Here is a 14,564-nt window from a genome sequence, read left to right as displayed (position 1 = left end):
CTGGCGTCAGTAACAACAGCGTTATATGACACACTCCCACAGTGAAGAGCTTCCTATGGTGTTCCAGTCAATATGGGTTAATGGTGTAACGGACTGTTTCTCCCTTTCCTCCCTCACCGCCTCTCACTCTCACTTTCTCTCTTTCCAGCACACACACACACACACACACACACACACACACACACACACACACACACACACACACACACACACACACACACACACACACACACACACACACACACACACACACACACACACACACACACAAACACATAAATATTTAAATATGTAGCAGCACCTGACTGTCCAAGTTAAGAAATCCACTAGAAGCTCTTCCTTCCTTTAATGATTTGTTGTGTTTGCGCTAAGAAGCTTCCCTGCTGAATCCATTGGCTTTGACTAAACTCGCTAACCTATTATTCTCAATGAAGGGCACACAGGTACCGATAGGAGCGGGGGGATAACAGGTCGATAGCGAGCTAAAATAGGCTATGCAGCAGTAACAGAGAAACGCAGCAAATGTCATTGCTATAAACATAATCATTGATATCCTGCTGGAAAAAAACCCACTTCAGACAGGTAGGAAATTACATTTCCATCATTTGTATCAGACGTTTGCGGCATCATTTCCCTTTAAATACGAAGGGATTTGTGCAGTTATATGTTCACAAATCTACCCAGCATGCGCTCAACACCTGAAACGAGAATCTGCACCGCATAATGTTCTCTTTATGTGTGCCAGCGCGTGTGATTCCAAACATGTATGTGTGCCAGCGTGCTCTACTTTAAGACATCCTCTTATATACATCAAAGCAATTTTCATAACCATCACATTATGTTTACAGCGAGCCCATTAATTGCGGCGATGTCAACCATTTCCACTTCAAACAGCTAATATTTTACATGTATATACAACCCATTTCATCAGCGTACACGCGGCCCATTTCCTCAACAAGCTAATCAAAAGGAAATCCAAATGAATTTATTTTCCTTTTGGAATGACTGAGACTTGTTTACCCTCTAACTTTCACTCAGATAAATGGAGTCTGTGTAGCTGTTGCCAAATCTACAAGCTCAATAATTCTCCGACCTAATGAAAGCGGTTATTATTGCGAATCTATAAAAGCTTAACAAAGAACACAGGCGCTCTCCTACATCAGCAGTGCGGCGTGTTCACAAGGAACATATGCTGATCATTACTGTTGATTAAACCATCCGCGTGGATTCAAAAGGACGATAAGTGTGATGTTCAATAACGGGGGGATAGAACATGTCTTATGTCATCTTGCTTTGAGCCCGTGGTGCTCGTGATCAGAAGGTAAAGCCTGCGTTAGACATTAAAAATACATTCCTCTTGATGGATACACAAAAACAGCTTGAGCACATTAATTCACGATCTCTGAACCCTGATAACTGAACCCCCCGACGCCTTCTGTTGATCGGTCTATATTTAGCAAGCTGGCCAACTGGATTTAATTTGGAGCCCAATATGCTGGATGACTGTCATTTTTAGAGGGACACTATAACAGCCAAGTTGGAAAACAGATTCAGAAATGTGTGTTGGAGGCTTCAGCCTGAAATTAATTCAGCTTATTTAAGAAACTATCATTTAAACATTACAGATCAATCTGCGCAGAAAGCATGTTTGACATGTGTCATTCATCCCTCCCGTCGAACAGATCATTTGATCAAATCTGACAATACACACAGATTCCTGACTAATGCGCAATTGGGGGCCCCCTGTGTTTTTTTAATCCCCCGTGTGTTTTGTATTTTTCCGCAGCGCTAATGAGGGGTAATCTCCACAGGAAGTCATCTCAGCGACGAACACCTCCTGCTTAGTATGGAATGTAGCGACTGATCAGACAGCCCAGCATCGCTTTGAGCATCCTGCTATATTGTTCACTACAGGCATAACTCTATATTGTGTGGGTGAAAAAAAAAAAAATCAATAAATCCAACAGCAAAAATTCAGTTTTCTTTCTATACACTCCTCGCTACTACAACTTGAAATTATTTCAGTACCCCGGAGCTGGTGAGAAAGTCTGACCCGCCGCTGTCCTTTCAGCTCATCAGGAGCTGCTGCTGACAGGACAGCTGCTTCTGAGGACAGTGATGGACAAGCGGAGTCTGGAGTCTGGGTTGAAAGAACAGATGGATGCTTACACATCACATCTCGCCTCTGATGTGAGTTTCCACTCAGAGGATGCTGGTGAATTATGTAAAATATAACCAAAGAACCAGCTTAACAGCAAAGCAAATAACTACCTAACTAAAACTACTTATGAAGTGAGTGAATTTTTCATAAAAAGTAATTAAAAAAGATTAAGAAATAATAGTTTCAGTAGCTTCATTTAAAACGATACCTATTATAAAGAATTAAAGGTGTTCCTCATGACTTTAGTATTAAAAACCTGAAAGAATCCCTCCAAATGCTCCTCCAAATTATGCCACAAATCCCATCCACAGTAGTGCAATTTTCTGCAATGGCTATTTGCAGCCCTCTGAGATTTAGTAAGGCGAAACTCTGTGAAATAAAGGCACCACTAAGAAAACTATCTAGCCAGAGGCCTCGGAAAACACTCTTGATGAATAAATCTTTCTTATGTGTAACATCATGTCTAAGGACCCAGAGTCCCAGAGCAGGAGGCTGCGATCTCTCTGCATCTGGTTGGTGGCTACAGGGCTCTCGCCACAGTCTGTGCAAAGCCTTGCATCAAGTCAGCAAGATTTGGAAGCTCCTAGAAGTGTTCCTAATGGATTCTTCACCAGTCTACACAGCCGAGAGAGAGACAGAGCGAGCGAGGGAGGGAGGGAAGGAGGGGGAGAAAGAGAGAGAGAGAGAGAGAGAGAGAGAGACGGTGCAATTGCCAACACCAAAGGGGATGAACTTCCTGCAATTTTACAGATACACACACGTTCAGGCGCGGACACTCACACATTACATGTTGTAATGCAGTGTTAAAGTGATAGCCATTATAACCCATACATGGTGACATGCTGAGTATTGCCATAATGGAAAGAGATGGGGAAAAACAAAGACACCGTGACCTGTGAGAGATACACTGGAGCATGCACTGACAAACACACACATTCTTACCAACCATACAAACAGTGGACTCTCATTCTGCACCTACTAAGTGTGGACATCTGTTTCAAGTCATTAAAAAAAAAACAAGAAAATAGATTTTAAAAAATGTACTTTTAAGGCCTTCAACCAGAATATTACTTGAAATGTGTTGTGTGTGCCAAAAGGGGACTTGCAGTCTTGTTCTTGTCTACCTATCGAAGCGGGGACCTTCATACACTCGAGTGGAACTGTCTGTGCTGGTCCTCACTTTTTTTCCTTCTTCTCGTATGTGTTTCAAGTTGTCTATCTTTATTCTCCCTTTGATTCTTTTCCAGTGTGAGCCCTATGTTATCTCCAACCGTCATGTATGCATGTGTGTCCATATTTTTTCTGCTTTTATGTAAGTGTGTGTGTTTAATGTGCAGAGTGCCTTTTAAGGGTTTCCAAGTGGTGCTTTTCACAGAAGTCCCTCAACAGGAGAGCAAACTCTGCAGCTAGCCTAGGGACTGAAAAATGTACACTCTGTTTCTCTCAGAGACTTTGTGGCTGCGTGTGTAGGTGTGTGTGTGTGTGTGTGTGTGTGTGTGTGTGTGTGTGTGTGTGTGTGTGTGCGTGTGTGTGTGTGTGTGTGTGTGTGGAGGGTATGAAAGGTTGGGACTTTGAAGCTGATGTTTCTACTTTGTCCTAATGTTAAAGTTAATTATCGCTCTCTCTCTTTCTGTAACACACAAACACACTGTATTGTACATCATTTTCAACAGCTTATAATTAGTTGGCCTTGTTAATTAGAGCAGTTGTCTTGTGTTCCTAGTCAAGATGTTTAATGGGAATTGGTCGAAACATCTCTTCTCCTGAAAATAATTAGTTTTGTGGTCATTTGTTTATCGGCCTTGAAAGTGTTTACTCAGAATGCGTCTGTTTATGAAATTAAATGTAACGGTTTTTCATTTGGTACACGCTCAATATTCATTATCATGCTGTACGTTTATATTATTTCCATTGAAACATCAAACTAAAAAAAAGAGCAGTTGTTATGGTTGAAACCTTGAACATGGTAAACTAATATATCCATGCCATGACAGCTGCACTCACAAAAGTATCCCAACATTCCCCTTTTTTATTGTTAGAGAGCTAGAGTCTGTCAAAAGGTTTTCAGAACCAGCCAGGAGACCAGCACTCATGTCTTTTTCATACATAGTAGGCCTTGAATCCGCCAGGTGTCTTCTTATAGGTATCAGCACTTAAAAAGGCTCAGGGGAAGTGCTGGTACTGCTTCTTGTTGCTAAGCGATGATTGCAAGCTCATTTGGGGCAAGGCAATCCTGCACTTAAAGTTGAAATATTTATAACTTTTAGTGTTTGGCACAATGACTGCATGGCACATGTTAAGCTCCAAGCAGCAGCAGGAACGTGCACCGCGGCTTCTTTTGCTTTTGGAAAATAGCAACATTGTGGAGAGAGGCTCCTGGTGGACACACAACCCGGGGCTTAATACATATGGTGTCCGACTAATCCAAAGCTATGGCTGCAGGTCTAACTGCTGTGAAAGTTTACACTGCCTGACTGATCCCTGAACTCAGAGCAATCTTTAATTCATATATTAAAATGTGTAATGAGTGATGGTGGTGATGGTTAGTTAGATCTAACAAAGCATGCTACATGCAGAACCCAGAGGTATCTCAATAAAAAACAGCAGAACTTTAACAGAAGTCAAAGATGAATGAAGCAACTCCTATTTATTTATCCCATTGCTATTTCTCTCCACATCTCCCTCTCTCCTAGGTCGCCCCCTTCTCTGGCTGTCTGTCTCTCTGCTTCAGGGGAAATTAATTGATGATTATCTTGTCTCGCAGAGCTGGTTTGCAAACTTTCCTTTTTATCAGCAAGGAAAGCCTTGCTTTCCACCACTTACAGCTTCATTTGACCCAACCCCCCATTTCTCTTTCCCTTGCTCCCTCTCTCAAGCGATTGGGGTCTTATCAGTCAGCAATGTGTTAAGACTTATAGTTCAATTTGATCTCCTCTAATAAAAGGTTAGAACACAGAAAAGATTTGTTAAACAGAACTCACTATGTTAGCAGGGAGTGGCTGACAAAGGAAAGGTTGTTAGGATGATAAAAACACCGGGCAGAATAGATTCTTTGTTAGTGTGAATTAGTTTTAATGAACAGAAGCAGAGGGGAGGGGAAGGGAGAGAACAAAGACGCTGAGCATAGAAACTCGAGGTTACAGAAGAGGGAAAAGAAGATGTTGGGATTGTCGAATGATTGTGAATAGTTCTTCAATGCAAAAGTGTTATTTGGCTAAACGTTCTCGTTAAGAGTTCCTTTAAGTCGTTTCTTTTGAGTTTTCTTCTAAACATCGCAAAGGGGAGAAAGATTGCAACAGAAGCCTTGGAGAAAACAAGCACAACAGTGAAAATGCAAATAGACAACCTTTAAAGGCAGTCACAGAAACACATTAACAGTAAGCGAGTGTAGTGGGTCTTGTGTAAAAGGTACAGACGTGCTCTCAGGGCCTCCTCTTTGTTATTCAAGAGATAAAGAGGAAGCAAAGACATTTCATAAATGCTTATTTAGAAGTTAAAAAGATATGATAATGGAACTAACCAGCTCCTTTAAATAAAGTCTGTGCTTCAATGCATATATAACTCTTTCCAAATGGACGATGCCCTGTTCTCTTACGGAGAAAAAACAGGTAGACCAAAACTATGGACAGAATTATCTTAATGTAACTTCAAAGTTGACAGTCACTAAGATGTGGCAGGTTTGTGATAAGCACACTTCAACAATATATGACTGAATCCAAATGTCCACCTTCCTGGCCCGTAGATTGAGCCGAATGGACTTTAGATCTTAAATTATGTTCCTGACCCAAGAATTTATATGATCAGTATTGACTTCAGCAATTAATGTTAGATATTTCCAGGGCTTCCAGGTAGGTGGTCTCATGATTTTTCTTGGTGGATGAAAACAAACTTTTGCCTGTTGAAAAGTTCATGACAAGATTAGACGAGCGTTCCAAATCAGAGCTGAATGGTGGATTATCCAAACTGATTACAGTCACAGAGGTGTTTCTCACATCGCCTGAAATCGTTCATTTTCTCTGTCAGGCACCGGAAAACTTCAGAGGACAGCTGAGTGTGTTTTGTTTCACAAATCAAGGAGTCTTAACTTGGTTTGTACAAGTGGTCTTGATTTGAGTTAACAGGAATAGTTGAGTGTTTTATGTAAAATGTGGATGAAGAAGCAGTGCCATCAGCTCTACTTAAACCTCCTTGGAATGGCCTGGCAGTTTGGAATCACAACTCCTTAAGTGTGTTATATTACATGTGCAATTACTTTTTTTGATGTCTTTGTCTTGGTAAGTTAAATTACATGTGCAAAAGGATGTAGTTTAGGATTGTTTGTTGTTGATCCTCTGAACAATGGAAGTAGATTAGCTTTGAATATTGCACTTGTAACACGACCATAGTGTTCCATAGTTTATCCTCCCTCTGATACCTGCTGTTAGACTACCAACCAGACCTTTTCTTACATCCACATTAAACAGATTAAGCATTATACATCAACTTTAATTCAGAGTCATTAACATTTCAATATTGTTACTGATGTTAACTCTTACATTTGTCTTGGCTTTCAATGTTACAGGGCTGAGATTTCATAGAAAGCTAACCAGTTAGCCTGAACCTGCACATACCAGTACTGTTCCCGACACCGCAGGCTGGGTGCCATCTGGTGACTTAGATCTGTTTTTTCAAGAACTGAAATAGAGAAGGTAAGACATCTTTTTTGACCAAAATTCTGTCTAAATATTCTCTCTTTACCGGCCTTAATAAATCCCTCTAACACTGTCATATTGCTGCTAGGCTCTCTGAAAGGATGATTAAATATTTCACCTATTTAACAAAACAGCTTGAACTTTAAGGTTTACATACAGATCTAGACAAAATGTAATGGTACAACTGTAATTCATGTAATACCTAGGGTAAGATTAAACTGACCCTAGACCAGGCACAGCTGGTGTGGGAGCATGTGAAAGCTTCAGTGCTGTTGCTGCTAGCATCGATGACGGCGCTTTGAAAGTTAGCAATGCAAAGATGTTTTCAGGACTGCCCGGTCCCTGCTATGTCGGTTTGTTCTGTGTCCAGCTGTGTTTGAGTTGATCGTGTCAAAAAGTATTCTCTCAAGGCAGTGGTGGTGAGCTGAAGAAGCATGCAACCTCTCTTTGCCTGTCATGGGTGTGCATAGTGTGCCCAGGCAGGCTTCCACACCACAATAGACGAAAACCAATTGTTTATGACAACAATGACAACCATACTGTTTATTCTTTGTATTCCCTTTTAAACAACAAGGTTTTATAGAGCACTGTTGTTTCTGTGGTATTATGAAAAATAGATCATATACACAGTCCCTACATGCATGTTTTGTTGGGCCTCTTGGGGGTTCAGTGAGCCCATCAGTTCAGACGGGCATTGTGTTTGTTGGGTATTTAGGTAGCATCTGTTTTAACTTGTGTCCTAAATCTGCCTCCCTCATATATTTTAATCTTTGTTCTGTCTCTGATTTATTTCTGTATTCCATTTGATTCCATGTATTTGATGATAAAGCACTTTGTGAATGGCGCCTGTGAAATGTGCTAAATCTACAACCTTCGCGTGCATGATTGATAACATGACTGAAAACTGACTGACTGTATAAACAAAACAAATATTTAATGAATGTCGCGCTTTGTTTTTGATGCATGAATGCCATTTTATTAACACACTCAAGAGTCCCCGACCATAAAAACACATACATTTTCATTTCACACAAAAGCACACAGAGACAGAGAGCCATGAATCAAAGTCAGGACATCAATGCAAAACAAAGCAACGAAGAAAAAAAAGACATTAGCAGAAAGACCTGTCAGTTACACACCACATAAAACATTCACTTACACACACACAATCACAACCCCTCCTCAGGCAACAAACACACTTAAAGGTCCCTACAGATGTGAGACGGAGCGATGGGAAGAAAAATTAAAGACAGTATTTCCTGTAAAAAGTTGAATGGATGTCAGGTTAGCTTTTAATATAGACACACACACGCACACACAGACACACCAACATACAGTATACACAGACAGAGTACTATAAAGGTGAAACACACACACACGCACACACACACACACACTGGGGAGTAAGTGTGTGTATCTGTCTCTTGAGTTTGTCTTTGATATTTAGAGTTCATGATTCATAGATGAACTGTTATGCAAGCGTAATGGAACACTCTCTGTGTGTATGTTTGTGTGTGTGTGTGAGGATGTGTGTGTGTGTGTGTGTGTGTGTGTGCGCATCTTCAAAAGGTCAGGCTTAACATTTGTGTCGTATCCCAACAGGCAGGCAGACATGGGAACGTCGTGTATACCACATAAATAACACGCACGGAAACACACAGCGGAACAACATGCGGACAGGAAGTGAACTTAACAGGAACTGATGTGAAGATGGACCTCTTGATGTACATGAAATATGAACAGGGATCACCAGGGAGGCTACAGTAAGGGATTTAAAGATTTAAAAGACAGTGCTTATGCTGCATTCACAGGGATTCTGGCAGAGGTTCCACAGCAAACGGCAAACAGGACGGTAAAATGAGTTTGACAGAAAATACCAGCAATGGTATAGAAAGATGTCCAAACTCTTAAAAGAAACATTCTAACTTTTTATCTTTCTTTGCTCCCTCTGCAAGGTTCTGGCTCAACTCTCCTTACTGCCATCACATGATCAGTGAAATCTGACTTCTGCTTTTCTGTGCTCCAACTCTGCTGCTACAGTAAAGTTAGGACACTCGTTGCAATATTAGCTGTTTTCCAACTTAGTTTGGATAAAAACCATTCTTAAAAACCACATGAAAACAATGAAGGTGGCTGTGTGCAAGTAAAGTAACCCTAACCCTAAGTAAAGTAAATCTGCGTATATCACTACCTACAGGATACACGCCTATATAATGAGAATAGAATATGCATACAGAGTATCCATCATGACAAGTCCTTAAGGGGTGCCAGTTTAGCTCAGTGTTTAAATCATGAGTCCCATATACAGAGGCTACAATGCTTGATGTGGTGGCCCTTGGTTCAACGCTGCCCTTTCCTGTGTGTCATCCCTACTCTCTCTTCCCCTGTTTCCAACACTATCCACTGTTCTCCACTGTCCTCTCTCTGTCATTAAAGGCATAAAAGGGCATGGACGTAGTCTCAATGACGTCACCCATTGGTTCTGAAGAAGCTTTTTGAAGCCCAAATTGCGCGGCCGATGGCGGTCGCCAAATTGCAAATGCCAGAGCCGGCTGATCCAAAGGCAGACAAAGAGGCTGAGCGCGAGCGAGCTGAAGCCTATGGCTGAGGACTATGGGCGGGCCGCATGAATCAGCCAGCTACAGCTAAGAAGCTAGGCTATATGCTCCTCAGCTGTATAAATAATGAAAGAGCAAGTTTAACCTTGTGTCTCCCACGGAGGAGATTCTGTTGTGACGGTGACTGACTGCAGGTGTTTAGTTATCAGAGTAAACAAGTAGCTGACTCGCTGCTCGCTTGCCAGCCCAGTAAGAAAGCGGCGGGTCGACACGCAACGGGAAACTTAAAATAACGGTCTTCATTGCGGTCCGCTGTAATCTCTCTGAGGAAAAGTCGACTCCTATTTACTGGCTGACGATTTAATAAATGTTTGATAAACACTGAACAGGCTAACAAGCAAACTATAGCGAGCACAGTATACCTGCTACTTAGTGCTTAAATATGTAGCAACTCACCGAAAAGCTGGAGCTCAGACTTCTTGCACGGCCATAAAGTTCCATAAATCCCACAGAGAGATTATTTGTCCAAACTTTGAATGAAAAAATCACCAATAGTCTCCAACAACACCAACAGGTGGAGTTAAGCTCAGTGTCTGTGTGTCTGTGTTGACGTCTAGCAGACAGCCAGCAGGATCCACCTGTCAATCAAGTGATCCGGCCCCTATGATTTAAGGCTTAATATCATTAAAACGGGTGTGTTATAAAAAAAATTCACCCCCCGTACAGTTATCTTGAACAATAAAATTGGCTATTTATAACAAAGCGGTTCTTTGTACCAGGCTGTAAACATGTTTTATTTCAGCTGTAAAAATGGGCATTTTCCCACCTGCTGTAATGTTATTTCTTGTTTTCTGGAGCCAGCCTCAAGTGGCCACTCGAGGAGGAACTGCAGTTTTTTGCACTTCAGTATTGGCTTCATTTTTCAACACCGGAGGTTGCCGCTTGGTGGTGACCAAGACGACAACTCTTGGCTATTAGCCAAAAGTCGCGCGCACAGAACAACTGACATGACCAGCCATTCTCAAAAATCAGAAGTAGGGCTAAGCTATACCATTTTCAAAGAAGAGTTCAATAGCCCTATAATTTGACTGGAAAAAACCTACAATGATGATGTAAAAAGTTTGGGTTATAATATGTACCCCAACTGCAACCAAGTCACACATTGCCATGAGCTCTACCCATGTCATCAAAGTCACTCAGAGCAAATACTATCATTGTGTCACTTGCATACTGTACCAAGAAAGAAAGGTAAGTCCTTTTTTTAATAGTTTATAGGCTGCTCAGTATGTCTAGCATCATTATTATTCAAGCAAGTTGCAGGAAACAAAATGTCATCACTCATGCCTTTCAGCATTCAGACGTCACTTTGCACATTCACACATTGTCTTACCTTCGTATACAGCTTTGAAGCCCTGTGCGCTGACGGCAAAGTCGGTGGTAAACCACAAGGCCAATATAGATCCACTGCTGACTATAGGGGAGGGCAGCATGAATCCTGACAACCTGAGGAACAGAAAGAAAGGTTCAAGAAAAAGCATATCTGACAGCGAGACAAAAACAGAGAACCTGGAACATGATAAAAAATAAACAAGCATGTGACGGTGAAATACAGCTGTGTTCCATGTCGAGCCTGTTGATGCGAGACCCCGAGCCCTGAAGCCATGAAGACCCCCTGCTGACCTGAGATCAGGTGCAACCACAACCTTCTCTTCTGTGTTTTCAGGAGAACGTGCTATTCTCAGGTTTCGTGCTGTCTTATTATTTGAAGGGAACCACAGTGAAGGGAGTGATTTTACCACTTTTGAATGATACATTACTTGAATTAGAAACATCCCTGATCTTCAGCGCACTAGGAAGAGTCAGGTGTTGTTTGACTCAGGTGCAGGCAGGTGAGCTCTTGATTAAAGAGGATGTTGTTCTGTAAAGGCCCTTGAGACTTAATTGAGGGGTGATGGTTAAACGATTAGGGGAGGATTCTGAGGGAATAAATAGCACAAATGTGAAATTGAAAGAGATGTGATGTGTTGACTTTCCAAAATAATTAAGCCGAAATTATGTAGATGAAAACTGTGTACATAATGAGGAAACTTTTATACAGCGAGGACACGAATATCTGACATTCAAAGTGTTGTGACGGGAAGTTCTTACATGGAATCGAGCTTCAGCCGCAGTGCGCCACATAACTTACTTGCACTCTTGATATCTAGATGTAGCTTAAGTCCTGGACTCACTGTATAATGTAGTGTATCAGTGGGTATATGAACAACACAACAGTCAAGTGCATTAACTGTAGGAGTGGGACTCTGCTTCGGCTAGTCCCTGCTCGGTGACCATCTGTAAGCACAGCCACAGAGTGCTAAGTCCAGTTTGACGTCTCCAGAACTGCATATGTGGCATTTACAGATGATGCAGTTGTGTTTGTTAAATCAGACCATGACCTTCAGCATTCACTGAGCTGGTTGGCAGCCAAGGCTAAATGGTAAAGATGTGGATAAACACCTCGGAGCAGGTTGCTGCCCCAGATGATGCAGCTCAAGTATCCCAATTTAGCTCAATTTAGTAGATGTATGTCACATTCCTTTCTGGCGTTACTGATGGCTTCTGAGGTCAGGCAGAGGCCAAGCCGCATATAAAGCACACAGACACACTGCTGAACACATGGTTGGTGCTCCTGTTGTCAGCCACAGCTTACAGGTAACTGTCTTTCTAAACACATCTTTAGACTTCAGATTGTGCGGGTTGAACTCCATCAAGGTTGTGTCCTTTCACCATTTGCAAGTTTGTTTTTCATGGAAAGTATTTCTGGGGACCGACAAAAAGTAGAAAGCGTCTGTTTGGATTATTTTGCACAGATGATGTAGCTCTGTTGGCGTTATCAAACCAGGACCTCCGATACACAAGGGCTGAATGCAGCTGATGATGAATGGGTAGCGCCACCATGGTGCTCTGCTTAATGTGGGGGATTGCCACATTAGAATCATTGAAAGTAGGGCTGCAACGACTAATCGATTAAAATCGATGATTAAAATAGTAACATAGTTATAGCAACAAATTTCATCATCTATTAGTTCGGTCTTTGTTATCATGGACGGCATGCACTGTGAAAACGTCACTGGGGGCAGCCAGCCAATGCCGCGGCTTGTGCAGCCCACGTGATGAATTACAGGAAGTTCAAACATCTCCTGTCTCCTTTGGGATAAACATTGATTATTTTTCAATGAGGAGTATCCGTTTGTTGTGCAGTGCTGATGATGTGTCCGCCTCCGGTAGATAAGTGTCCATTTACACGGACAAACGCACCATTACGGTTTCTAACGTTCATTTAAAAACAAACGTAACGGACTGAAACTCCCTCTGTTTTGTCTCCTCTCTGTTTTGTGATGGGCCCACAGCCAGACCGCTGATAAAGCAGCGGAGGACAGTATACCGTGGTAGTAAAGCTGTTCATAAGCTAACGCCACTGGTAAAGCTAATTTAATGCTAATTATTGATGAAGCTAATGCCCGGCTTCATTAAATCATCATGAAATGGAGAGAAAACTGATGGAGAGTATTTCTGTCCGTCATGTTGTGAACGGACACATATCTGCCGGACACGGCAGATTAAGCTATCGTTAATTAGCTGAAATTCAGTGGGAGAGACTCTGGAGTTTAACATAACGTTATGGAGTTTTTCAATATTTCATGCCATTAGTCAGAGACAGACTAAAGGTAATGTTTTATTTATTCACAACAGAAACTTGAGCATTATCTGATTAAATATATTTTGGTTAGTTATATTTCCCTGTTATACTCAGTTCATGGCTGCATCCCCAATGTCCTTTTTTATTGTAGTGGCCTCGTCTGTACTTTCCTTTTACATGTGAGATTATTAAATAAATCAACAAGATATTAATTGAGTTACATAACTGAGATATTAATCTTGCATTGTACAAGAAATCAAGGTATAATATTTTTGTGTTTTGAATAAAATGCTAATACTAAAATTGAGCTTTTATTTATTTTTATCTGATTAATAATGGATTAATCATAAAAATGATCTACAGATTAATCGATTATCAAAGCAGTTGTTAGTTGCAGCCCTAATTGAAAGCAAGTTGATTTAAGTGTGTCCTGATCCTAAACGTTACATTTTCATGCCATGCTCCAATCCTCACCAAAACCGTCAGAGTAGAGAGATTGAGAATGGGAAACAAAAACCTTTAAGGGGGACAATGTGAGGAGCTGAGATTTTCAGAGGAAGCTCTGAGAACACTGAGAAGACCACTGATTCTGCGTATCGCAATTTAACCAGTTGAGGTTGTTTCAGAATCAGATCAGTTTGCGTGTGGACGTCTCCCCCATGTCAAACTGAGAGACCAATGTAGCGTAAATGGGTAGCAAGATTAATAACTAATAAAAAGAGGTTAGAACCCAGAAGTAAATGTTCTACCTGGCCTGGGAGCTGCAGAACATGGCTGATGAGAACGACGCCTTAGTTGTTAATTAAATTAAGTTGATGTATTTATCTGTTCCAACTGTTATAAATTATATGCACACTTATATTGCTCCTTCATTTGATCCCGCTTTATGTTATGCAAATTTTCACACTTAAATTTGCCATTTTCTTGAAGCAGTGCTGAAAGATTGGAGTTTAGTGTCACCTTTACATTTTGGAGTGTCCATGAAAGCTGGCAAACTGAAGTGCAGAGTCAAGTGGCTCTCGATATATCCAAAACAGGAGAACAATAATTCGAGGACAAGTTTGGACACTCAACATTTCACGGTTCACCAAACTCAAAGTAAAGTGGAAAGGGAGGAAGACAAAAGTAAAGAAAAGTTAAGTTGGCGGCGGCAGAGGCAATCATTTAATACAAATCATTTTTCATTATTTGAAAGGTCAGCGAGGTCGACAAAGAGGTGTGCGGTGGTGACACACAAAAGGAGAGAATGAAACTTAGAGAGTGGAAAAGAGGCAGACACGAAAGGTTTTTGGAGAGAGAAAGAAAGGTGGATGGGAAAAAAAGGCAGAGTAAGAGAGAGCCATTTAACTACACAGCGACGCAGAGGACAGTGAAAACAGAGAAAGGTGAAAAATGAATAATTTTAATTCTCCGGCCCCAAAGCAAGGACACGAAGGACAGACAGGAAGAGATGAAGGGAGCATACGAAAAGC

The 14,564-nt window shown here is 41.3% G+C and overlaps 1 protein-coding gene across 1 annotated transcript in view; it reads right to left on the bottom strand.

Annotated features, from left to right (window-relative positions):
• Positions 1-14,564, bottom strand: part of LOC138592048 (CUB and sushi domain-containing protein 1-like) — a 467,070-nt gene that overhangs the window by 301,955 nt on the left and 150,551 nt on the right. Inside the window, exon 3 of the mRNA XM_069662659.1 lies at positions 10,801-10,913. Within this exon, the coding sequence (XP_069518760.1) occupies positions 10,801-10,913 (113 nt within the window). The remainder of the gene's footprint in view (positions 1-10,800; positions 10,914-14,564) is intronic.

The sequence above is a fragment of the Semicossyphus pulcher genome, unplaced genomic scaffold (genome assembly GCF_022749685.1).
Source record: "Semicossyphus pulcher isolate SPU_LCO1_2020_fin unplaced genomic scaffold, fSemPul1.0.p SCAF_1, whole genome shotgun sequence".
Lineage (NCBI taxonomy): Eukaryota > Metazoa > Chordata > Actinopteri > Labriformes > Labridae > Semicossyphus > Semicossyphus pulcher.
This window is presented reverse-complemented; position numbering and strand designations above follow the sequence as displayed.